Source organism: Galeopterus variegatus, unplaced genomic scaffold, assembly GCF_000696425.1.
Source record: "Galeopterus variegatus unplaced genomic scaffold, G_variegatus-3.0.2 Scaffold736, whole genome shotgun sequence".
NCBI lineage: Eukaryota > Metazoa > Chordata > Mammalia > Dermoptera > Cynocephalidae > Galeopterus > Galeopterus variegatus.
Genome location: NW_007726847.1, coordinates 27616 through 53057, shown reverse-complemented (window position 1 = coordinate 53057; position 25442 = coordinate 27616). Strand labels below are relative to the sequence as shown.

The following is a 25442-nucleotide window of genomic DNA, read 5'->3' as shown; positions in this document are numbered from 1 at the left end:
GTTCCAGAACAACTCCTGTCAGGGCCACCAGGCTGAGGTGCACTCCAACATCCTGGGGTCTTCGGGGCTCAGGACTGTGGGGTCTGCAGGAGCCCAGCCCCAGCAGAGGCTGCCTCCTGACACCGTCGCTCCATCAAGGCTCAGCCTTGCTGCCACAGAAGGTGGGCAGTGACACCTGTGCCCAGCAGGTGGCGCGGTTGGGCCATTAGTCCTCTGGGCCCCATGGCCCCCCCACCCCATCTTCTAGGCAGCTACAGACACACCCCAGATATGGAGGCTGAGGATCCAACAGGACCCCAGAATGGTGCATGGATGGGGATGGCCACCAGGCATGGCTGTTGGCAGGGTGGGACGGATGTTCCAAGTCTCAGTAAGGAGCCTTGAAGTTGCTGTCTTCACCAAGGCTAGTGACAAGGATTTTGTGCTCCCTTCCTTGTGTCTCCCACTTTAAATCACATATTTCACGTCCATTTGCATGTGTCCCTGTTGCATGTGGGGTTGCTCCCAGTCAGCTGCTTTGGCAGTCTGCGGATGACTATAGGACCACATGCATCCCCCCATCCCCCAGAACAAGTTGTGGGAGGCAGTGTGGAGTTGGTGAACTTCAGGGGGACACACCTGAGGGGAGCCCTCAGGAAGTGGGTCTGGGGCAGGGGTGAGGCATGTGTGGGGAGGGGAGAAGGCACCAGAATGCAGAGCTTGCTCTGCACTCTACCTCCTGCCCTGCCCTGCCTGGCCATTGCCTCTCAGAGTCTCAAACAGCCATGTTATGGAGGAGGAAACAGGTCTGGAGGGGCAGGCCAGGGGCTGAGACGCTGGCAAATCAGTGACCAAGATAGGATCAGAACAAGGGTTGCTGCCCAGATGCTGAGACAGCAGGTAGTGGTACCACAAACAACGGAAGGCCCAGGCCCAGGTCCCATGCTGGTCAGTAGCACAGCCAGAGGGAAACCCCAGTGCCCCGTCCTCCCCACTGGGTGGCCAGCATTCCACACAGAGCCCCGGGCAGCCTCTGGACATTAGTCCAGCCCCAGCACAGCCCGTCCCCCACGCTGATGTCACCGCACCCAGACCTTGGAGGCCCCCTCGGGCTCCGCCTCCTGGGAGAAGGCTCTGGAGTGAGGAGGAGAGGGCAGCAGTGCCTGCTGGACAGCCACCCTAGGCAGGAAAGAGAGAGAAACAGAGATGCTGGAAAACTGAAAGGCCCAGACAGACACCCAGAGCAAGCCTTGGAACAAGATAGAGGAGGAGAGGAAGTGTGTCTGCAGTCTCTCCTAGACCCGTGACTCCAACTTCCCCGTCCTCCGTGCAGGTGGCAGCTGCACCCAGGCTGGTGGGCAGCTGGCACCCAGGTAAGGATGGCTGCTCACTGTCCTGGGCATTGGGGGAGGGTTTATTGGACTTAGGGGGAGTCATGGGCTTGGCCCATGTCTGGAGCCCCTGTCCCCACAGCCACTTGCTGCAGGGCCTGGGCTTCCTGCCACCCTTGGGGGCTCAGCCACAGCAACTATTGAATGAAACTGTCCTGAGCCTGGGAAGATGGAAGCTTGTGCCCTGGAGAAAGGAAGAGCCAAGGGGCACGGTGTCCATAGATTGTCTCTGAGCTGGGGCTGGGGGTGGGGGCTTCCTGGAGCCAGAGGAGCAAACACACTGGAGTGGGAGAGAGAGAGTCCTCTGTCCCTGTCTCTTTGCCTCCTTTGGTCTTTCTCTGACACTCTTCATCTCTCTCCTTGGATAAGTCACTTCCTCTGTGCCTCAAATTTCACTACTGTGAAATGGGTGTATGAACCAGCCAGGGCTGCTGTGGGGGTGAGGCAAAATCAGGCATGGGCATAGAAATACAAATGCATTCTGTGTTCCCTGTTGTCAATTTGAAAAGAAATTAACTTGAACATGGTCTAGTTCTTATTTTTAGAAATAAAATATGTATCTCATAGTTTTTCCTAACATGTGGCCCTTAAATTCTCTGCCCTCACCACCCTTCTCCATCCTCCAAAGCCCCGGATCTTCAATGAAAGCACTGGTTCCGGCCCCAGCTCTGTGGCTCATGCCGGTATATGATGCCAGCACAACAACCCAGGCATCATCTTCCGACACAGCTCCCATGCAGCTGCCTGCTGGCCTTTGTGGACTTGACTTCCCAGGCCGGTGCAGGTCTCCGGAAGAGCCGGGTACCTGCTGTGCCCCAGAGCTCCAGGGCAGGGGTCAGGGCTCAGGTGTCAGGCAGTGTCATGAGCAGAGGATCAAATGTCCCAGCTCCTCTGAATGGGCCCTTGTGAAAAATTGATGCTCATCATGGGGGCAAGTCAGGGGCTGGGGGGGCTTCACTGCAGGGCCTGCAGGTTGGGGCTGCCTTTGATAGCTGCATTCACAGGTCCTTCCTGAGCTCATCTCTGGGCCTGGCCCTGTGCTGGACGAGGCTGGAGACAAAGCAATGCTCAGATGCTCTCCCTCTGGTCATGCCCAATCCTGGATCAACTCCCCAACTTTGGAGGCAGAGGTGGGGACAGACCCAAACCCAGACAACACAAGGAATATTCTCAGGGCTGAGATTAAGGAAAACAGAGAGGCTTTTGGCAGTCTGTGGGTGGTCATGGAAGGCTTCCTGGAAGAGGTAACATCTGAACTGAACCATGGACCAGAGGTGGAAATTTATTAGCTAGAATTCCAGGTGGAAGGGCCAGTGTATGCAGAGGCCAGGAGGTGTAAAAAGAGCTGGCATATGTCAGGAATAAAGAGTCACTGAGGATGGTTCAAGTGCTGGGGCAGGGAGGGAAGAAAGCAGTGAGAGGAGAGACCGAGACATCAGCGGGGCCTTCAAAGCCAGGATGGCGGGGGTAGGGGGGCTTGCTTCCTCCGTTCTGACGGCGCTGGGGCTCTGGAAGGGTTTTACGCAGAATGCTCTGTAAGCAGGTCATGCTCAGCCCATGACTTTCCCCTCGGGCCATGTTGCCCCTATCACCCGCACCCCTGGGACAGCTTTGAGCTGGCAGGCCCAGCGACCAAGTCCTAGTCCTGAATTTGCCCTGCCCTTCTGTGTGACCTTGGGCAAGTCTTGGTCCCTCTCTGAGCCCTTTGCCCATATGTTCAGGGTGGCGCTAGACTTGCTGCTTTCTAGGAGCCCTTTGGGAATCTCTGAATGACAGTGGCCAAGAGAAGAGCTCAGCTGCTCTGGGCAGTGGAACTGGTAACGGTGGCTGAGGCTCAGGTCATGTGGGCTGGGCTGTGGCCAGAGCGAGAAAAGCCAGGGAGGGTTCCCTTGAGGGAGGAGGAGCTGGGGCTTTGGGAGGAGCCTCAGTGACCCCAGCAGGCTCTAGGCTTCCAGGGCCAGCCTGCTCAGAGACTTGACATGGTCTCTCCTCCCGCAGAACCGTTTCTGCCAGGCGGGCAGCAGGAGCATCCAACTCAGGACCATGGTGATTCTTCAGCAGGTGAGTGCTCCCCACAGCCCACTGGCCTTCTTATTTCTATACTCTCAGAGCCAGGAAGTAACCTTGTTGGGGGGCTCATCCTACCCCCATCCCATATTCTCTCATCTATATCTTAACCATGGAACACCTTCCCCAGTCCTTGCTCTTGGAAAACTCTTACTTAGACTTCAAAACCCAGCTGTGAAACCTTCCCTGCTTCTCCCAAGCTCAGTCTGGAATCTGTTCTCTCTGATGTACCTGCTGAGGTTCCTTCTCTCATTGACTCACCCCACTGGGTAGAAACAATCCCAGGCATTCCAGGCAGTGGAACAGCATGTGCAAAGGTCCATAAGCAGCAAAGTCCTTGGGGAGGGAGAAAAGGAGGTTGGCGAGGCTACCAAAGCCAGGCCAGGAAGGGCCCTGAGCCTGATTCTTCCTGACAGCCTTGGGGAACAGTGAGTGGGGGGGTGATGTGGCCTGAACGGGAGCCCCCCTGGGGTTTTATGGGAAGAAGCAGAGGTGCTTCCCCCAGCTGAGTCCTCCAGCCCCGCTTCCTACCCAGGGCCACACCAGCCTCTGACCCTCAGCCCTTCCCCGTGATCAGCCTGAGGCTCTAATGAGCTCCTGGTCTCCAGAGCAGGAGCCAGGAATGTGGGCCCTGAGCCAGGTGGGCTGGGCACTGGCCCTAGGGCTTGCGGGTCTGTGTGCTGTGGGGGCTCGGCTGGCCAGCAGCTTCCCGTCCTTCAGGGTCATCTAGAGCAAAGGAGCAGACTTGTCCTGCAGTCCTGAGGCCACATGGGACCAGAGTGTTTGTGTGTGGGTTTGTGCAAGTGTGTATATAGAAGGCAAGTGTCAGGGCAGGATCAGAACAGTCTTCTGTCCCAGGGGCTGGAGGAGACCCTCTCTCGAGCCCCTTGGCCTGACAGCCTGTTCAAAGGCCCATCAGAGATGGCTAGAATCCATAAGAGAATGAAAGTCACATTCACTGAATGTTCGCTGCGTGCCAGTGCCTGGGCCACAGGCGGGGCTGAGTGTGTGGGGACATGCACAGCCCTCCCAGAGGGAGGGCCTAATTCCCTGATAGCTCCCCAGGGAGGGTTTCCCTCAGGGGCTCTCTGAGGCAGGCCTCTGGCTGACTGGACCCCCCATCCCTCCCCCTCCGAATGCCAGCCCACCTCACCCTGTCAGCAGCCTGCGTTGGGAGCACGTATATGTACATGAACACTGTGCTGCCCGACCCTCAAACAGAAAGTACATTTCTGTTACTTCTTTGATCCTGGAAAAGGTCCCGGCTCTGGGGTTCGGCCAGCTCTGTGGTTCCACAGGCAGAGCCCACACACCTGGCCTCCGTCTTGGGCTTTGCTATTGATGAGTGGGAGTACTTTGAGTATGTTACTCAGCCTTCCTGAGCCTCAGTTTCCTCATCTGTAAGGTGAAGATTATAAACCTCCTTTCCTGGCACTGCCACTGTGAGCCCTCACAGGGTACAAGGCACAGGAGATACCTTTACAGAAATGCGCTATGAACCCAATTCTCTTCACTTATGAGAAGAGTGTATTCATTTGTTAAGGTTCTAATTCATCAGAAGTAGCATCCATGGTGGTCCTACTATGTGTCAGGCACTCTATACAGCATCTCATTTTATTGCAATAAAGTTATGGAGTAGGGATCTTTGTGCCCACATCACAGATGGAGAAACTGAGACTCAGAGAGGGTAATTGAAACATAAACTGGGGTAGGTCCAGACAGGATAGGGAGCCATGATGGTGAAGAGGACAACAGCCAGGAAGACGAGGCCTTGGGAGGGGCTGCTGCCCAGGGCACGGAGCTATAGCACAAGGAGCAGGCACAGGGCTTGGGAAGGAGGGGTCAGACTTCCTGAGCTGGGTGACATTTGCAGGACATGGGCTCTTTCCTAGGGACCTTGTGGCAATCTGGGAAGACCCATTGTGTTGATGGCTTCAGGAGTAGGGTGGGGTTGCCGGGGATTCCCAGTGTGTCACAGGCTACCTCCTCCAGCCACACTGTCACACACCTACCCAGCAAAGTGCCACTGAGCCCCTTCTCTGTGCCGGGTGGGACACAAAAGATGTAGAGATAAAGTGACCATTCCCTGCCCTGGAGGATTTCACAGACCAACTGGGGAGACAGCTTTGAAACCCAGAAGAGGGTACCTGTGAATACAACTGTGACAGCCAGAGTCCCAGAGTCCCAGAGTCCCAGAGTGGGATGGGAGGGAGCCTGGGAATGGGGAAGGCTCCTGTCCTGCCTGGGAGGGGAGTGGTCAGGGAAGGCCATGAGACTGTTGCAGAGGCCCCTTACGAACATATGGGGACTGAGGTCTCAGAAAGAAGGACTTGCCCGGGGTTTCAAGGCCAGCTGGTGTCAGGGCAGGAACAAGAACCCAGAGCTCAATGTGCAGTCCTTTAAGGGCCTCAAGGAGGGCTGCTTTGCTTCGCTATGACATGATTTCCAGCTCTGCAGTCGGGGCAGGGCAGGACTGTACGTACTTGGCCCAGATTTGTGGGTAGAGGGTGGTTTGAAGATAAATTTGTGGGCTGTTCATGACAGTTGGATTGACACTTTTAATAAAATATAATGTCCTTTTTTGTTGTTCTTGTAACAATTTTTGACTTAAGGTCTATTTTGCCTCATAGTATAGACATCCCAGCTCTCTTTTGGTTACTATTTGCATGGAATCCTTCCACTTGTAACCTATTTTTGTCTTTGGATCTAAAGGGGATCTCTTGTAGGCAGCATATAGTTGGATCATGTGTTTTCATCCATTCTGCCAAGCTCTGCCTTTTAATTGGAGAGTTTAATCTTTGCATTTAAAGTAATTACTGCTAAGGAAGGATTTCTGCCATTTTGCTATTTGTTTTCTGTATGTCTTGTATCTTTTTCCTCTCAATTCCTCCATTACAGCTTCACTGTGTATTTAATAGATCTTTTCTAATGTATTGTTTGATTCCTGTCTCATTTCTTCTCTTCTCTCATTTCTTCTCTTTTTTCCTTAATGGTTATCCTTGGGTTTGCAATTAACATCTTAAATTTACAATGTAGTTTAAGACCAAATTAGCTTCAATAGTAATTAGAAATTATGCTCCTATGTAGCTCCATCCCTCCCCCTTCGTGTTGTTATTGTCACAGATTACATCTTTGTGTGCCTATTAATATAGATTTATCACTATTTTATGCATTTGTCTTTTAAATCACATAGGAAAAAAGAAAGAGGAGTTACAAACTAAAAATACCATAATTCTGGCTTTTATGTTTACCTAGGTAGTTACCTTTACCAGTGTTCATTATTTATTTGTATGTCTTTTAGTTACTGTCTAGTGTCCTTTAATTTTTTTCCAATTTTTTAATCGTCATAAAATACACAGAACAAAATTCCACCTTAACCATTTTTTTTTTCCTTTTTGTCTTTTTTCGTGACCGGCAACGGGATCGCAACCCTCGGTGTCGCGACCGCACCGCGCTCAGCCGGTCTGTATGTGCGATCCGAACCCTCGGTAGGAGCGCCTCCACGCTCCCAAGCGGTGCACTATCCAGTGCGCCACTGGGCCAGCCCCATCTTAGCCATTTTTAAGTGCACAGTGGCATTAAATACATTCATAATGGTGTACAGCCATCACCACTATCCATCACTTTTCATCTTGTAAAACTGAAACTCTCCCCTTTAAACAATAACTCCCCACCCCTCCCTCCCCAACCCCTGGCGACCACCCTTCTGCTTTTTGTCTCCACCATTTTGACCATTCTAGGTACCTCATATAGTGGAATCAGACAGTATTTGCCTTTTTGTGACAGCTTATTTCACTTAGCATAATGCCCTCAAAGTTCATCCGTGTTATAGCATGTGTTAGAATTTCCTTCCTTTTTAAAGTTGAATAGTATCTCATTGTACGTATATACCACATTTTGTTTATACATTTATCCATTGACGAACACTTGGGTTACTTCCATGTTTAACTACTGTGAATAATGCTGCTATAAACATGGGCATACAAATATCTCTTTGAGATCCTGCTTTCATTTTTTTTCAGTATACAAATGAGAAGTGGAATTGCTGGATCATATGGTAATTCTATTTGTCTTTCTTTAAGGAGCCGCCATACTGTACTATTTTACAGTCCCACCATCAGGGTACAAGGGTTCCAATGTTTTCACATCCTTGCCAATACTTACTTTCTGGTTTTTTGATAGTAGTGATCCTAATGGGTATGAGGCAGTATCTCATACTAGTAGTTTTGATTTGCATTTCCCTAATGATTAGTGATGTTGAGCATCTTTTCATGTGTTTCTTGTCCATTCATGTATCTTTTTTGGAGAAATGTCTGTTCAAGTTCTATGCCCATTTTTGAATCAGGTTGTTTGTTTTGTTGTTGTTCAGTGTCCTTTAATTTTTAGCATTTCTTATAGGGCAACCAGTGACAAACTCCCTCAGCTTTTGTTTATCTGGGAGTGTCTTAATTTCTTTTTTACTTTTGAAGACTCGTTATGCCAGATACAGAATTCTTTGTTCACAGGTTTGTTTGTTTTTTCCAGTATTTTAAATATATCATTCTACTGCCTTATGGCCTCCATGGTTTCTGATGAGAAGCAGCTGATATTCATATTAAGGATTCTTTGTATACAACGAGTCATCTCTCTTGCTGCTTTCAAGATACTCTTTGTCTTTGCCACCTGTGGAAGAGGGGCCTAGTCCCCAGGCCTATTCCTCTCTCTCAGGGGTGGTCTGGGCGAACAGTGGTTCTGGGTCCAGGGAGGGCCAGGCTTTCAGTGCCTTATAGGGTCTCCCCCAGGGGGCCCCTCTCCAGCCACCAGACCTACTTTACGATCTCTTCCCTCTGATTCTCTGTGCTTTGCTGTTCCCTCATCCTCGAATGCCCTTTCCCCTCATGTCTGCCTAAAAAGTCATAACATCCAGCTGTCACCCCTAACATGACTCCCTCAGTTAATAATAAGCAACACTTACACAGCATTTGCTCTAACAGGCACTGATCTAAGTGCATTACACATCTTACATGTTAAATCCTCGCAAGCACCCTGAGGTACTGTCATTCTGTCATCTGACAGATGAGGAAACAAAGGCAAATAGAGGTTGAGGAGCTTGCCCAAAGTAACATAACTTGTGAGTCGCTGAGCTGGGATTGAACTTAAACCATCTGGTTGCAGAGTCCACGCACTTAGCAGCCACGCTATCCTGCCTCTCCAGGGCCAATCTGCCCCTTCTCTGGTGGTACTATCCTTATCTGTATCTGGGTCTGTCCATCCCACCAGGCTGGGAGCTCTGAGGCTACGTCTTATTAACAGTATCGTTTATGCTTCAGTCTGAGCCTGTGCTCTGTGAAGGCCGGTTATATGGACAGATGAAGGAATGGCTGGAAGCCTGCCACCAACACTTCCTTATGTCTGAGGGTCTGCTTCCTGTTCCAATGGACTCCCATGGGTGGGTGGGCAGGGATAGGAACATGATTGTTGGCTTGATTGGGGAAGGACCTCTCCTGAGAGCAGGGTTTCTGAGAGAGCACAGGAAGTGGGCAGGAATCACTGCAGTCAGTCAGCTTTGTGCTGGGCGACAGAGCCCTGGGTCTCCGAGGCTGGCACAGGGAGTTGGGGAGAAGGAGGCCCTGGGCCCAGCCTGGGCGGCGCTGAGCTCTGTGAGGCACTACTGTCTCTTCCTTGCCATTCCTCCCTACTCCTGGCTGTTGTTTGTTGAGGTAGCTGTTGGGCTTCCAGGATTCCAGACAATGCTAAGGGCCAAAAATGGAGACAGGAGGCCTTGAACAGAGAAGAGAAAAAATGGAGGAAAGAGGGGAGGAGGACAAAGATAAGCAGGGAGTGGTGAGAAGGAGGGAATGGGAGAAGAGTCACAGGGCCTGGGCCTTCCAGGCCCTCTGGGTGGGAAGGTGACCTCTGGCTCATGGCCCAGCGTGAGCCTAAGCAGGTGCCCAGTCCTGTGTGGCTGCCAGGACACAGGAGCCCAGCTTGGCCCGTTCCAGGGTGAGCTCTGAGCCAAAGGAGTGGCTCAGCTCTCCTGGGGAATCCAGGGGAGCCCCCACCAGGCCTCTGTGGCCTCTTCTGCAGGCTGGACGTCACCTGCTAGCTGACCTCAGGGACTGGGTGAGGAGGACAGAGACAGGCTCTTCAGGGGCTTCCCCAAAGTTGCCCCAGGAAGATTTCTATCTGCCCTCGCCCTCCAGAGGCCAGTAAGCCAGGAAGATCGCTGAAATTTCCAGCGTTTATTGTGTTCTACTCCGTAACATTCCCGTTACCTTCTACAGGAAATATACTGATTTTCTCCAAAGCTGCGGTCAGGGTGGGGTTCAAGGCTCCACGTTTATCCAGGCACTCGAGGCTCGCTTGGGGCTGCTTACTCGCTGCTGTCCCGGTGAAGCCTGCCCGGAATCCCCCGACGAGGTGGGGATGTCAGGGGTCCCGCCGAGATGGGAGGGGGCCGGGGCGGCGCGGGTGCCCCCTCCCCGGTCCCGCCCGCGGGCGTCACCTAAGCCGCCGTTGCCATGGGCCCGCGGCAGATGGCCGGGTTTAGGGTTCCCGGGCGGGCGGCGCGCACCGGATTAGGTGAATTAGGGAGCCCCAAGCCGGGCCGCCGCCGCCGCTGTCGCCAGACCGTCCGCGCCATGGAGCACCCGGCAGACCCCGCCGACCCCGCCGAGGCGCGCGCCCAGCAGCCCGGCAAGTGGGCGCTGGTGCGCAGCCTGAACCAGGCGTTCAAGACCTACGCGGTCATGCCGGTGAGGCCTGCACCGGGAGGGGGAGGGGGAGGGCGCGCCCCGGGGATCCAGTCCCGGGCCTCAGTTTCCCCGCCTGTCACAAGCCCGGTAGGCCGCAGGGTCCCGAAGCCCAAGGTGCGCGGACGTGCAGTCCCTGACTGCCAGCGTGAGCTTGCCCCAGGCTGCCCCTCCTTTGGGGGAGGGTTTTGCATCTGGAAAACCCAAGCCAAGTGGGCCCGGTCCGAGGAGGGACTTCCCTCCTTTGCTGGGACCCAGAGCAGCGAGCGCCTGCAGGTGCACAGAGGGGCATCGGCCAGCGTTTGCACACTGCCTGACCCGCTGGCTGCAGGAAAGCACGGCCCGTCTCCTCTACCACCCACGGTAGCAGCGGGACACAGCTCCTGCTAGCAGGAGCCTCTGGCAAGACACTTGGCTCATCTTTTCCACCTGTGAGAATGGGCTGATAAAACCAGTGTCTCAGAGTGATTTCCAAGATAAATGAGGGGAAGTGTTCTGAAACAGACTCTTCATTCTACAAATAGGGAGTGAGCCCCAGGCCTGCGGGGCAGGAGGAGAGAAGAGGCAGAAAGAACTAAGGCCCTGGGGGGACTGATATTGATCTGAGAGGACTTGATGCCTGGGAGGAAGCAGGGTAGACATCAAGGACAACATGCATTTGCACGGCCCTCTCATCTTCACAGGCACTGACTCCTATTTTAAGACTGAGAAGACTGAGGCTCAGAGAGATTGAGTGATTTACCCGAAGTCACACAGTAGTAGTGGCAGAACTGGAACTAGAATTCAGATCTCTTGACTACATGTTCTCTGTGATGTGTGCTGGCTTTACTGGGGTTTGGGGGTATCCTTGAGACCATCTGGACAGACCCATTGTAGGAAGTCACCACTCTGAGGCTGGCAGCCCGCAGAGCTGAGGGGGGCCTGGGACACCCTCTGCTCCGGCCACTCATTTGACAGCAAAGTTGGAACTTGCCCCAACTTACACAGCTACACTGAGGCAGGTGTCATGTCACAAATCTTGGATTCAAGGTGAGATCTCTGGTGGGGTGCCCCTCACAGTGCCCCTCAAAGTGGTCACCTAGCGGTGGTGGTAGGAGTGGGGCCAGATGCACTCATGGGCTGCCTGGGGACTGGCGACAGAGCTGGTGGGATTAGACCTGGAGCCCAGTTCTCCCTTCCTCACCTCCCCACTCCTGCCCCTCGGTAGTGTCCTTTCTTTCACATCTGCCTTCCTTCCTTCCTTCCCTTACCCAGCCAGTGACTCCTGACCCACCCTATTTTTGGTTCCGGCTCTATTCTTCAAATGCTAACAGTGTTATTAGTGACTGATCTGATGAGTGACTGTGGCCAAGTTCCTTTCTCTCTTGGGCCTCAGTTTCCCATCTGTAAAATGAAGACTCTTACTTCCTGGCTGCATTCTGCTCCATGGACTTTCCCCGGGGCCACCAGAACGTTCCCCCTCGGAGGTTCTCAGGCCCCAGAATTCTCCCTGAAGCCTCTTAGCTGCCATTTGAAACTCTTTCCTCAAGCTCTGACCTGGAGCAGAGATAGTTAAGTCACTGCCCTCCTGGGGACAGCCCTAGCTAGAATTGTTCTTGTCACTTCTGCTTTCTGTGTGGGCTTGAGCACCTCACCCAGCCTCTCTGAGCCTCCACTTCCTGCTCAATGAAGCTTTTTATTTTGGTTATTCTGTTCTTCCAGTGGGAAACAAATACTTTCTGTGTGCCAGGCCCTGTGCTGGGCCGAGGGATACAGGTGCCTGAGAGAGACCCCTGCCTTCCAGCTGCACTCAGTGAAGTTTCCAGCCTGCCTTTTGGGCCTACAGGCTATCTAGGGCCAGGGACCCTGTTGGTGCTTCCTGTTTTGCTCCCCGAGCTGGGTTTGGGGCTGGGCCCAGGGCATGTCGGGAAAGAGCACTGGAGTTTGTCAGGCCTGGGCTTAGTCCTGGCTCCACCACAAAGCAGCTGTGGCACGTTTCTTGACCTCTCTGAGGAGATGAGGTGGAGACAGAATCCTCTGTGTAAGGGTTTGTCTTGAGGTTCCCTGAGGTGGTTATCACAGGGGAACCTCTAACTCGCCACCGGGCACACGCTTGCTCTCTCTCACATGTTCAGCCACCCCCACTCCGGGCCCCCTTCTCTCTCACCCTCTGTGCTTGGCTCTGGGGAGCCACAAAGGAGAGACTGGGACCCAGCCCTGGCCTCGGGGAGATGCAGGCAAGCGGGAAGGGAGCAGACCCAGGTGGTGCTCGCTGTCAGGGGAGGCCCAGGGCTGTGGAGGGATGACTCCATTCTCCACAGAGCAGCCAGAGTGAAATTTTGTCTTTTTTTTTTAAAGATGACCAGTAAGAGGATCTTAACCCTTGACTTGGTGTTGTCAGCACCACGCTCAGCCAGTGAGCAAACCGGCCATCCCTATATGGGATCCGAACCCGTGGCCTTGGTGTCATCAGCACCGCACTCTACCGAGTGAGCCATGGGCCGGCCCCAGAGTGAAATTTTGAAAATGGAAATCCATCATGCCATCCTCCAGTGGCTTTGCGCCACCCTTACAAGAAAATCCAAGTCTGGCCTGTGGCTTGCAAGGCTCTGTGTGACCTGGTCTGCAGCCTCAGGCTGCCCTCACTGCTCTGGGCACTCTGGCTGTCCCTTTGTACATGCTCAGTCCCCAGAGTTGGGAACAGCACCAGCCACAGCAGGCTCTCTACAAATAATGAATGAATAAACTCTGGCAGGGGTTGAGGAGGAGGAGGAGGGTGGGGAGGCAGGGAGTGGCCAGGGGAGAGCTGCTGATATTTGCTCTGGGTCTCCGTAGAGTGGTGGGCACCCATTCGGTGGAAAGGTAGGGGGAGCAGGTGACCATGGGCTGGCACTTAGAGTGGGTGAAGCATGTGGCAGGATGTGCAGCTTGGGTCTGGGTCTCAGGCAATTTATGGGAAGCAGCCGTGGAGCCCCTGGCCCACAGAGGACGCTCAGTAAACATGAGTTCTCCTCCTCTCCCAAGCCTCTCCAGTTTTTCTTACTTTTTCTGGGAGGAAGCTTGGGTTTGGGACTAACCTGTAGCCTACATGTGCCAGCCTCCCATTCATGTAAAGCAAGGGCCCACAGTGACAGTCATGGCTGAAAAGCAGTTGGTCCGAGGGGAACAGGGGGAGGCCCAAACAGTGATGAGTGGGGTGGAAACTGAGGCTCAAAGCGGTCCGTGGCTCATCCAAGGCCAAGTAGCGCCTGGGACCCCGCCTCCTGACTCACAGGCCAGAGCTACTCCTGCTGGGCCAGTCCTACAGGTTTACTTCGTTGTGAATCAGTTTTATCAGCTGTGATGTTTCTAAGGGCCACTTGATAGTATGTTATATTTTTATAAGGTTGTCTAAGTTCTCCCACACTCCTGGAGAGTTTGGGAACCACCTCCCAAAAGAATACTTTTGTTACGATTAGAATAAAATCTAAACTGTTACCCTCCAGCCAACAAGGGCGTACATGTCCTGGACCCTGCCCACCTCTCTGACCTCCCTCTCCCTCACCAAGTTTTGCCGCAGCAGCTGCCTCCTTGCTGCTCCTTCCTGCCTCAGGGCCTTTGCACTTGCCACTCCCTCTGCCCAGATTGCTGTCCCTGCTCTTGCCTTGGCTGGCTGCGTCTCACCCGCAGGTCTCAGCTCAGAGATGTCCTCCACAGATGGCTTCCCTGGCTACCGAGCTTAAGGATGGCTGGTTTTGTTCCTATCCACCATTGGCATGTTTGTTCCCTCCATAGCACTCACTGACATCCAAAGTGATCACATTAATATATTTGCTCAGTTGTTTACTTTTTGTTTCCTCCAACTAGAAGGTAGGCTCTGTGGTCACTGCTCTATCCCCAGCAATTTAGATCAATCAGTGCCCTGTACTCAGTACGTGCTCAATACATGTCTGTTGACTGTATTAGTGCTGAACATGGGTATTCTGAGTCCATTTCTCTGGCTGAGTTTTAGATTTGGCTTCCATGAGCCCTTACTGAGTGTGTGTGTAATGAGAGCCAGGCCCTGGGCCAGGTGCTGCAGGGGACACAGAAGTGACACTTCTCCCTCAAGGTCGGGACTGTCCCCACAAGCCAGGAGAGGGGAGACTGTGGCTGAACTCTTACCACAGGCCCAGGACAGAACAGTGTCACTGTAAGGAAACGATGATAAGAATTGACCCTGGAGGTGATGGAGGCTGCCCTGTTCACTCATAGTCTGGGTGTCCTCTGGTGTCACCTCCTTTAGAACCAACTACTTTTCAGCCACAGCTGCCTCTGTGGTGCCTCAGTTCATATGAAGCTGGTGCCTGTTACAGACAGGCTAGTCCCAAACTCAAGCTTTTTTCCAGAAAAAGCAAGAACAATTGGCGAAGCTCGGGAGGGGAGGAGAACGCATGTTTACTGAGTGTCCACTGTGGGCCTGGGGCTCCATGGCTGCTCCAAAAACTGCCCCATTTAATCCTCAGAGAGGAAATGGTTTGGGTGTGTCAGTGTTTCTGCCTGAAACCCCGGTGAGTCTGTTATACTCGTGTAGGGTGTAGAGACGGGGAGAGCAGGGCCGTGGACAGTCTTGAGTTTGAAGCTGCCCAGCAGTGTGGTGTGGGCTCTTCCCCTCTCTGAGCCTCTGTTTACTCATCTGTAAAATGGGAGGGCAGTGGCTGCTACAGAGGGGACCGATGACATAAGTGCCCAGCCTAGGGCCTGGCACCAAAGGCGCCCAGGGAGTGCCGTTCCCTTTTCTTCCCTCTTCTGTGGTTGGCACCAGAGCCTCCAGCGGTGGTGGTGGGAGGGGGGCGGGGAATAGGGCTGCCTGGAAGGAGTGCCCGATCACCCTCCCTGCTCACCTGGCTGAGACTCTCTGTTGCTCACAGGGGGACTATGTGTGGATGGACCTGAGATCCGGGCAGGAGTTTGATGTGCCCATCGGGGCGGTGGTGAAGCTCTGCGACTCTGGGCAGATCCAGGTGGTGGACGATGAAGGCAATGTGAGTAGCCCACTCCCTCCTGCCCTGCGCCTTAGGGAGGACCCAGGCTGACAGGTGCCGTGAGGCAGGGGCCAGGCAGTGCCCGTGCCCTCGCTTCTGCCTCTCAGACACCCCTCACCCATGGAGCTTTCTCCACTGCCCCAGCAGGAGGAAGCTCCCCTTCTGCCCCAGGCTACTTGTTCTATTTCCACAGTGCTTAAGTCCATTCTGCCTGATATTAGGGGGTGTCGTGTGTGTGCACACAGAGAGTGACACCAGGCTGGAAGCTCATCAGGCAGAGGGGTGCTTTGGGGTCAGACAGACTGGATTCAAATCCCATCTCGCCCACTTATTAGCTGTGCAACCTTGGCCAAGCCTCCTTCCCTCCCGAGGCTCAGTTTCCTTTTCTGCAAAATGGGGATAACAGTAGCTATTGGGTTACAGCGTCATATGAATTCATCTGTCCACTTAGATACTGTCCTGGGAATTGGTCTAACGGATTAACTGTATCTCGTGGCCCAGAAGGAAAGGGACACAGGAAGTGTAAGTTTGATAGGTAGTTACAGTGGGGCCTTGGGAGGGAAGGAAAGGTCTGAAGTCAGGGGCCCGCCCTGAGGAGGTGGGTGGTCCCTATGAAGGCCCAGGGAAGCCCTGGGGCCTCTGAGCATGTGTGCATGTGTACAGTGTGTGTGTGTTTTTGTGTGTGTGGCATTGGGGACATGTAGATGTGGTACAGAGCACAAGGACACGAAGGATCCTGGGACACTCAGTTCCACCATAATTTGGGTTGTGCCCAGTTCCGTGCTGGTGCTGAGGACATAGAGATAAGCAGAGTCCCTGTCTTAGCCTTCTAGTCTAGAGGGGAGGGAGAGTCAGGAGAAAGAGCGGTGACTTGGAACAGAAGGCTCTGTTGGGGGTGAGGGGAAGGCTCAGGATCCTCGAGGCCTGGTACAAGACATGGAGGGGGCAGGGGTACCACCCATAGCCCTGAAGCCCTCGAGGGTACCCCCCTCAGGGTTTACAAAGTCCTTTGACCCAAGTCTGTCTTTGGATCCTCACAGTATCTGTGAAAGGCAGGGAGGGCAACAACTGTTACCCCATGGGGAAACTGAGGCACAGAGCAGGACCACATGGTTAGTCCACAGGTAGCAAGTGGTAATTCTGGGAATAGAACCCAGAACCTCTGGCGTCTAGGCATGAGTTTCTCTGTCAACCTCTCAGTAGCAACTTTGGGCCTCAGGTTATGCTAAGCATGCTTTTGTCCCCTGGGCTTTAGAACTCAAGGTCCTGCAACATCATTCCTGAGGCTGCACTTTTAGGACCCTCTAAGAAGCCACTGTGAGGCTGCAACCACAGAAGGGGGGGGCACAGGCTCATCTGGCAGCACACGACAGGCCAATTGGAGCCCCCAGGGTGGGGACCAGGGACTCTGCCTGCAAGCTTGAGTTTCACCTGGGTCATGTTGCATGTCAGATGGTGTCCCGTAACTCTGTGATACTGGATCCTAAGGGTGCCCTCCCACCCTGCCCCCCCAAGGCCCTGAGAGCGGGGGCTGCAGGAGGGGGAGGGGCATGACTGGCTGATGGGGGGATGAGGGAGGCTGGGGTTTTCTTCAGCCGCACTGGGCCCCAGGGCTTCTGGCACCCTCCTTCACAAGCCCTTCTCACTCCCATCCCCTCCTCTCCCATCCACACTCCCCAACCCCAGGTAGTCATCCTTTACCCCTCTGTCCTCCTATAGACTCCCAGCAACTTGAAAGGAGGGACCAGGCAAGTCCCATCTGGTTCCCCAGAACTTAATAGAGCATCTGTCCAGGGAAGGCTCTTAGGAAAGACTTGCTGAATGAATGAACGAAAAATGATGGTTCCAGTCCTCGCTGGAATCCTAATGCTCTGCCTTTGTCCAGATGTACCCCTCCTTCCTCTCCTCCACAGAGCACATTGTCCCTGTCCCTCTGAGCTCAATCCCAGGCCAGCTCTTTCCCAAATGGGTCCCCAGTCCCTGGAATTGGCCATATTCTCCCCCCCCACCCCCCGCACTGGCATTCCTTCAGGGCCAGGCCTCTCAATTGCCCTGGCTGCACTTTGGCCCGGGCCATAGGTGCTGTGGACCTTGACCCAAAAGGTGCTGGCCACCACCGGGAGTCCTCCCATGCAGGAAAGGGTGGGACCATCTCAGTTCTGCCTCTTAATTGGGCAAGTCACTGTACCTCTTGAGTCTGACTTGTCACTGTAAAATAGGGTCAGTAATTCTCTGTTATGAGGAACAAATGACAGCATGCATCTTCTTTGTAAAAAAAAAAAACACGTTAGAGCAATCATACCCAGCACTGGTTGAGTGTGTACCAGGCACCAGCGCTTACCATGGCTTTGTAGAGCTGGCAGGAGAAAGCTACCAGCAAAGGTTGGCTGTTACTGTATCCATTAAACCTCCCAACGTCCCCAGGAAGAAGGGATTGTTATTCTCATTCCCATTTTACAGATGTAGTCATGGAGGCACAGGAAGGTAAAGTATAGGGCCCCAGGGTCATGTAGTGGCTGAGCCACCTCCTAACATCTGTGCTAAACTGTCACAGGGAAGAACTCTGGGGGCCAGAGGTTGGGGTCAAGTGAGGAAGGCAGACAGCTTGCTCAGGAGGCCTCTCCCCTCTGGCCCACACTCGGGCCTAGGACCAAGTCAGGGAGAGGGGACCAGGCAGAGGGAATTTTCCAACTGGATCAGCTTTTATCAAGAAATAGGGTGCCTGGGAGAGAGGAATGTTCCACACGGGATTGGAAAGTCCAGGCAGATTCTTTGACCTTACCACTTGGCCCTGTCATGCCTTGGGGAGGGCTGCGTGAGGATCTGACCTGGATCAAAATGTGCCTGGCCCAGGAGGGGCTGTGGAATGTCAGGAAACTGGAGTGGGCTTGCCCTGATCCCTCTGAGAGTCTTGGGCTAGCTACACCCTGCTCCAAGCCCATTTTCTCATGTGAAGTGAAGGGGCTGGAGGAGGGGACTTCTGCTTCTAATTCTGACCCAGTCCCCAGCAGTCACCATCAGCCATCTGTCCCATCAAAGGCCCCCTGCTACATCATTTGTGCCTGACCCTGTATGATGCACCAGGGCCTGAGGTGGAGGTCGGGGTGGTACAGGGGAGCATGGGGCGTGGGCAGCATTGTCGGGGCAGGCTTTAGAAAGTGGGGAACATCTGAGCCTCATGAGCTTCAAAGGCTGAATGGAAAGAAGGTAGAGGGAGGAGTGTGAGCGAAGTCACACAGGAGTTTGGGGACACAGAGACCAACCGTCCGTGGCTCGGAAGTACAGCGGTGGCTGGAGCAAAGGCTATCAATCTCTGTGTCCAGCTCATGCTGGCCCTTGAATGCCAGGCTTATTATGGGGGCGGGGCGGGGCGGGGGGTTAAGGAAGGGCTCAAAGCCCCAGAGTGACAGGGTCAGACTTGTGCTTGAGGAAGTTCCCAGGTGGATGAGGGATTGAAGGGGAGAGCTGGAGGTAAGGTGGGGGGACAGCAAGAGGCAGGGCCAGGCAGTGAGAGACGTGGTCTGGATCAGGGTGTGGGCTTGAGGCTGGCAGGGAGGGCACTGCCCACTCCATAGTCCTTTAGGGGGTTGAATAGGCAGGACTGGGTGACCAGTTGGACCAGGGGTGGGGTGGGGATGGGATGACAGATGCCCAGACTCCTGCTAGCGTCTAGCTGTTCAGGTTGGATATGCCAGAGGGGGTCTGGGGGACAAGCGAGTGTGGGAGGACATGACATGTGCTTCATATCTACTCAGCAAGTCTGAAGGCTTGAGCTGGGAGGTGTCAGAGAGGTCCCTTTCCCCCCCGAAGTGTCTGTCTGGTCCTGAGGCTCCCGGGTCTTGGCATTTGGGAATGGGAGGTCTGTGGGGGCTCACTCAGACTGTGGCTCCACCCTAGAGCACAGGTCAGACTCTCACTTTGCTGAGAGTCTGGGATTGTGAGGAGAAGGTGCTGGAGCCCCCCTGGGGGGGGGGAAACCAAGGCTTTGCAAGCTTCTGGAAAGCTCCCAGGCTCTTCCCAGGTGCACCCCCGTAAACCAACCCGAGGCAGCAGGGAATATTGCAGGGGAGAGTAATGGGGGCCGGGAAGGCAACCTATGTCCCGGTTTCCTTCAGCTCACAAGTACTGAAAGTCCACATATGTCATCAGCCCTATGACACATACCCCAGGGGGTCCACCTCTCCCCATGTCACTGCCACTGCCCTGCCTTCTGGATTTCCCTTGAACGTACCAAGTCTTCGCCAGCCTCAGAGACATTGTGTTCGCTGTTCCCTGGGCCTGGAATTCCTGCCCCCCACATCTTACAGTGGTCTCCTCTTCATTCAGGTCTCAGCTCAGATGTCATCCCCTCAGAGAGGTGGTCCCTGACCACCCTATCTAAAGTAGCTCCCTCTTCTTCATCACATATGCCTGTGGTTTATTCTTCGCTCTATCTGAAATTACGTTTTATGTATGGGTTTACCGTAGTCTGGATTTGAAGTCAGGCCTGTGTAACTCCAATCATTACACTTTCCACTCCATCCTGCAAAGTGACTGGGGTTGGAGGGGCTCTGATCCCCTTAATGACAGGCGCCAGACAGGGCCAAAGTCCTCATTCTGCCAGCTTCTTAGGTCTGCAGAGAGAATCCCCTCAGAGGAGGAGAAGCCGTCTTTGGGGGGAAGAAGGGAGGGAGGTACCATCCTCCAAGTCTCGAGCCTGTTAGTACTGATAGTGTGTGGCCGCGAGAGGACGAGGCCCTTACCCGGGTCGTACAGACCGCGGGCTCCCACCGCTTCCCGGCCCCTTCTCTGGCCCCTTCCCTGCCGCGCGCAGCCTGGGCCCCAGAGCGAGGTGACGTTAGGCGCCCTGCCTCCCGCAGGAGCACTGGATCTCCCCGCAGAACGCCACACACATCAAGCCCATGCACCCCACCTCGGTCCACGGCGTCGAGGATATGATCCGCCTGGGGGACCTCAATGAGGCGGGCATCCTGCGCAACCTGCTCATCCGCTATCGGGACCACCTCATCTACGTGAGTGCCGCCCCGCCCAGGCCCCTCCACGTCCCCGCCCAGGCCACACCCACCCCGGCCACGCCCTAGGCCACGCCCCACCACACCCAGGCCTCGCCCAGCCCCGCCCCATGCCTCGCCCCCGAGCCCCGCTAAGCCCCAGGCCTCCACCACGCCCATGCCCCGCTCCATGCCACGCCCTGGGCCCCGCCCCACCACCCCCAGGCCTCGCCCAGCCCCGCCCCATGCCTCGCCCCCGAGCCCCGCTAAGCCCCAGGCCTCCACCACGCCCATGCCCCGCTCCATGCCACGCCCTGGGCCCCGCCCCACCACCCCCAGGCCTCGCCCAGCCCCGCCCCATGCCTCGCCCCCGAGCCCCGCTAAGCCCCAGGCCTCCACCACGCCCATGCCCCGCTCCATGCCACGCCCTGGGCCCCGCCCCACCACGCCCAGGCCCCTCACGTCCCCGCCCAGGCCACGCCCACCCAGCCACGCCCCAGGCCACGCCTCACCACACCCAGGCCTCGCCCCGCCCCGCCCCTCCAGCCTCGACCCCGCTCCTCCCAGGGGTCCAGCCCCCTGAGACTTTGCCAGCTCTGCAGCTGGTCTCGCGGGGGCAAGGGGTGGGAACTCGTCTACCCGCAGCCGCTTGGCCTGTGGCTCATTCTCTTGGGCATGGCTTGTGTGGTCTGTGGTTGGGGAAGTGGGCGGTTTGTACTACAGGTTCACGTGCCTCCCTAGGCCTTGAAACGACTGAGAAGCCAGGGCGGGGTGGTGAGAAGCTTAGCGCTTTGCTCAGGAACCCAGGAACTGCTGTCCCTGTGGGTGTTTTTTACGGGATTGGGGCCTGCCAGTGGGTCCGGGTCCAAGGCCACGAGAGTAGGGAGTCTGTATCCTCAGGAAGGGGACGGAGGAGGGAACATGCTTCTCCACCCCTCAAAACCTTGATATTAGAACCAGTCGCGCGTACACACACACACACACGCACACACACTACACACACCACACACAAACACACACACCACACACACACACACACACACACACACTACACACAACACACACACGCACACACACACGCACACACACAAACAACACACACGCGCACACACACACAACACACAAACACACACGCACACAACACACACACGCACACAACACACACACACCACTCTTCACCTTGAAACTCAAGAGGACAAAAAAAAAAAAAAAAAGACCATCATACTCAGCCACGACAGAGCTGATCCCAGGAGGGTGGACTCAGAGAATATCCGAAGGAGAAGGGCCGGTGGAGATTATTTAGTCTAGAGGTTCTCACACTGGTTGGTTGCAGGAATGCTTTATGCTCTTAAAAATGATTGAGGACCCAAAGAGCTTTTGTTTATGTGGGTAATATCATTGATATTTTCCATATTAGAAATTAAAACTGAGATGTTTAAAAATATTTATTAATTTATGTAAAAACAACCATAATAAATCCAGTACAGGATAACATGAATAATACATTTTTATGAAAAATAACACACGCACACACACAAACAACACACACGCGCACACACACACAACACACAAACACACACGCACACAACACACACACGCACACAACACACACACACCACTCTTCACCTTGAAACTCAAGAGGACAAAAAAAAAAAAAAAAAGACCATCATACTCAGCCACGACAGAGCTGATCCCAGGAGGGTGGACTCAGAGAATATCCGAAGGAGAAGGGCCGGTGGAGATTATTTAGTCTAGAGGTTCTCACACTGGTTGGTTGCAGGAATGCTTTATGCTCTTAAAAATGATTGAGGACCCAAAGAGCTTTTGTTTATGTGGGTAATATCATTGATATTTTCCATATTAGAAATTAAAACTGAGATGTTTAAAAATATTTATTAATTTATGTAAAAACAACCATAATAAATCCAGTACAGGATAACATGAATAATACATTTTTATGAAAAATAACTATATTTGCCAAAATAAAAACAATTACTGAGAAGAGTGGCATTGCTTTACAAGCTTTGCAACTCTCTTTAATGTCTGGCTTAAGAGAAGACAACTGGATTCTCATATCTGTTTTGTATTCAGTCTGATGTGATAGTTTGCTTGAAGGGTATGAAGAAAATGTGGCCTCACAAATATGTAGCTGGAAAAGAGAAGATTTTGCAGGCTTCCTGAAAGGGTCTTGGAGACCCTCAGGGGTCTTTGGTCCACACTCTGAGAACTGCTGCTCCAACAGCCTCATTTTACAGACCGGGAAACTGAGGCCCTACAAGGTTTAGCCAGGCCAGAGCTGTGTGCTAGGGTCACAGCGTGCCTCTGACCCAGCTCCACTCTCAAGCAGCTCAGAGGCAAAGGAAACCAAGGACGGGAGGTAGCACCTCGAGGCAGGGCCCTGCCAGGCCAGTGAGCGGCACAGAACCACTCATTTTGTCAGGACCATGAAGGGGAACCAGGGCACAAAACAGGAAGAGTCTGAGGGAGCCCCAGGTGATGTCCCTGTTGAATCACAGCAAGGGGCTCTTGGGGCCAGCGGCCAGTCCACCTCAGAAGCTCTGGAATTATGGCCCCTCAGCTGCCAGAGAGGCCCTAGGCCACCTTCCCCACTCTGGATCCCTCTGTGGCTTCAGGCTCCCAAGGAGAGATTGTGTCAGGGTCCTTCACGTTCATTGAGTAGGCACAGTAAGCAGCTTTTGCAGGGAGGCATTCAGCACTGACAAAGCCCCTGTCACTCTGTCTCTTACTTGGGGCAGGGCACGGATAGCACCTCCAGACATGATCAGCGTCACCCAGCCAGGGGGGTGCAGCTAGAGCTCGGCCAGGGCAGAGATACCTCACTGTACCTCAGAGGGACCCACTGCTGTCTGCTCCCCACTTCTTGGTGGCTCCCTCCTTGCTCCTCTACCTGGAGGGCAAGTGGCCACAGGTGGGTCCTGGGCTCTATGTGGCCACTCACCCAGGCCTGGGCAGTCTGACACTTAGGTGAGGGAGGGAGCCTACCTGTCCACCTGCCTGCCCAGCGAGGCCACTGCCAGAGCTGACGCTCCAACATTGTTCCGTGCTGAGGTTGAACCTGAGACCCATTCTCCTGCCAGAAGGAAGCTCAGGGCCCCCTTCCCAGGGAGGAGCTGAAGAAGATGGGGGTCCCCACTAGGGACCCCACCGCACAGTGACTGAGAATAGCTCAGAGGCATGCAGAGTGCCGTTCAGTGATTTTGCAGGCGCATCGGTTCCTCACCTGTGAGGGCGTCAGTTGGTGGGTGAATCAAGGAACAGAGGCAAAAATGGCAATTGACAGAGGGAGGGGAGGGAAAAAACTTCAGACAGTCTGGGAACAGCGAATCTTGCCTGTAAAATTGGGGAGTGGGGTTATACCGGCAGCTAGCAGAGAGATCAGCCTAGACGCTAGTCCTCGAGTAGGCTGACTAGGAGGTCACAGAAAATAATTCCAGAGGTTTGCGGTTCTCCAGAAAGCTCCCAAATCTGCACCATTTGCCTCATTAGAAGCTCTCGCCAGTAACCTTTCTGACCCCTTTTCTGGGTGAGGGAGAGAGGGCGGGGCCGTCCCCTGTGGAGGGACAGGGAAAGGAGCTGAGATGAGGCTTGAGTTGTCCTCTTGTCCGGGACCCCTGGCTGGGAAACCAAGCCATGGTGCCTGGAAGGGCCCCAGCATGGGTAGTCTGGAGAGTCTTGTGGGCCCAAGAGTCTGAGGTCCGTTGGTCTGGGGATCCCTGCCCAAGAATCACAGGGTTCAAAGAGGTTCCCTTGACTTGCTGAGTCCATGATTCTGTGACCTGGTGGATGAGGTAGGATTAGAGCAGGGTTCTGAAGAAGCAACTAAGCCATTGTCCCCCCCAGAAACCATACCCGTCCCCAGCCATGGCAACCCTGGTCACTTCGTGGATTGGGTTACCCTGGGCACAGCCCCACGCACTGAGGATTTCCTCAGATTACCACAGCCGGCTCACAGTGTGGGCCAGTGGACGCTCTGTCCCTGCCTGCCTGCCCTGGGCTTGCCTGCCTCCAGCTGGCCTGCCCCCAGGAGCCTGAGGGACAGCACCCCAGGGCCACCAATCAGCCACAGGTACCCCAGAATGGGGGAGGGCCCCCCGAAGACACCTAGCAGCCCCTCACTGGGTGGTCCTAAAGACCAAGAATTGTCGTCCCTGGTTCCTGCAGAGAATAGATGGCAGAGCTGGTGGGGACCCAGGACTCCCTGATGCTGAGCTGAGGCTAGAGCCCTGGTCTGGGAGGTGGGAGGCCAGGGTCTCAGGAGAGTCCCTGACCCTGTCTGGTCTAGCCTTCTCTCAGGCATAGCAGGGAGACTGCATGGGGTGAGCACCTCTGTGACTCTGAGAAGATGTGTGAGTCCCAAGATGTGATCTTAGTCTCCATGACCTGCTAAATGCTAAAGGAAAAGCCCCCAGGGCTGGCAGGCCTGGGGGCTTCCTGGAAGAGGGGGAGCTGGAGGTGGAATTGATTCCTTCCACATCTCTCTGGCCTAAGGGAGGCCCCCTGATCTCCACCTGGGAACTTGGAGGCCCCTAGGCATCATGTGCTGTGTCCTTGCCTTGGGAATAGTCCTTATCTCTCCCCCACCCCAGCCTGTGGCTCCATAGGGCAGGTTTTATTACTGGACTTGAGCAAGAGGCCTCTGCTGGGCAGTTGGGCATTAACTCTCTGTTAACCTGGACCCTTATAGGGGACAAGGAGGGCTCAGGGAACAATGCCAGGACCTCAGAGGACTGATGGGCACTGAGGCCTAGAGAGGGCCACGTTCTCTTCCCACCATCCCCACTCCCAGCTCCACAGGCCCCACAGTGCATTCCTAGGGTTTGGGGAAGCCCAGTGGAGAGGCCAGCGCCCACTGGGCTACAGTCTGGTGCCAGGGTCCCCCCATTCATCCCACTCCTGCTTATCTGCTGGGTAGTCCCTTGGCAAGTGCCTCCTGTTCTTGGAGGCCCAGTTCTCCTGTCTGAAAAGGGGGGATATGAGCACACCTCTGTGGCCTTCTGAGGAGTTGAGGAGTGACGGAGCAGAAGCCACAGGGTCCTGTGCCCAGCAGGGATCTTCCTGGCAGTTGGTTTGTCCATGCTGCTTGCTGGGAGGGCCCTCCTCAGTGAGGAAAGAGGCCTCGTTTTTATTATTTATTTTGAAATGGGTATATGTGCTTCAAAGTGGAAAGTTTTCCTCCTACCATAGACAGAACCACTGCTAATAATTTCTTATCCATCCTCTAAGAGAAAGATATATATATATATATATATATATATTTTTTTTTTTTTTTTTTTTGACCAG

General features: G+C 54.4%; 1 protein-coding gene across 1 annotated transcript in view; it reads left to right on the top strand.

The window, feature by feature from the left end:
• Nucleotides 1-3374: 3374 nt before the first annotated feature.
• MYO7A (myosin VIIA) overlaps nt 3375-25442 on the top strand; it is a gene marked incomplete at its 3' end in the record, with an annotated part of 48983 nt that continues 26915 nt past the window's right edge. The window contains exons 1-3 of the mRNA XM_008571940.1: nt 3375-3431; nt 15037-15150; nt 20010-20162. Of these exons, the coding sequence (XP_008570162.1) occupies nt 3414-3431; nt 15037-15150; nt 20010-20162 (285 nt within the window). The remainder of the gene's footprint in view (nt 3432-15036; nt 15151-20009; nt 20163-25442) is intronic.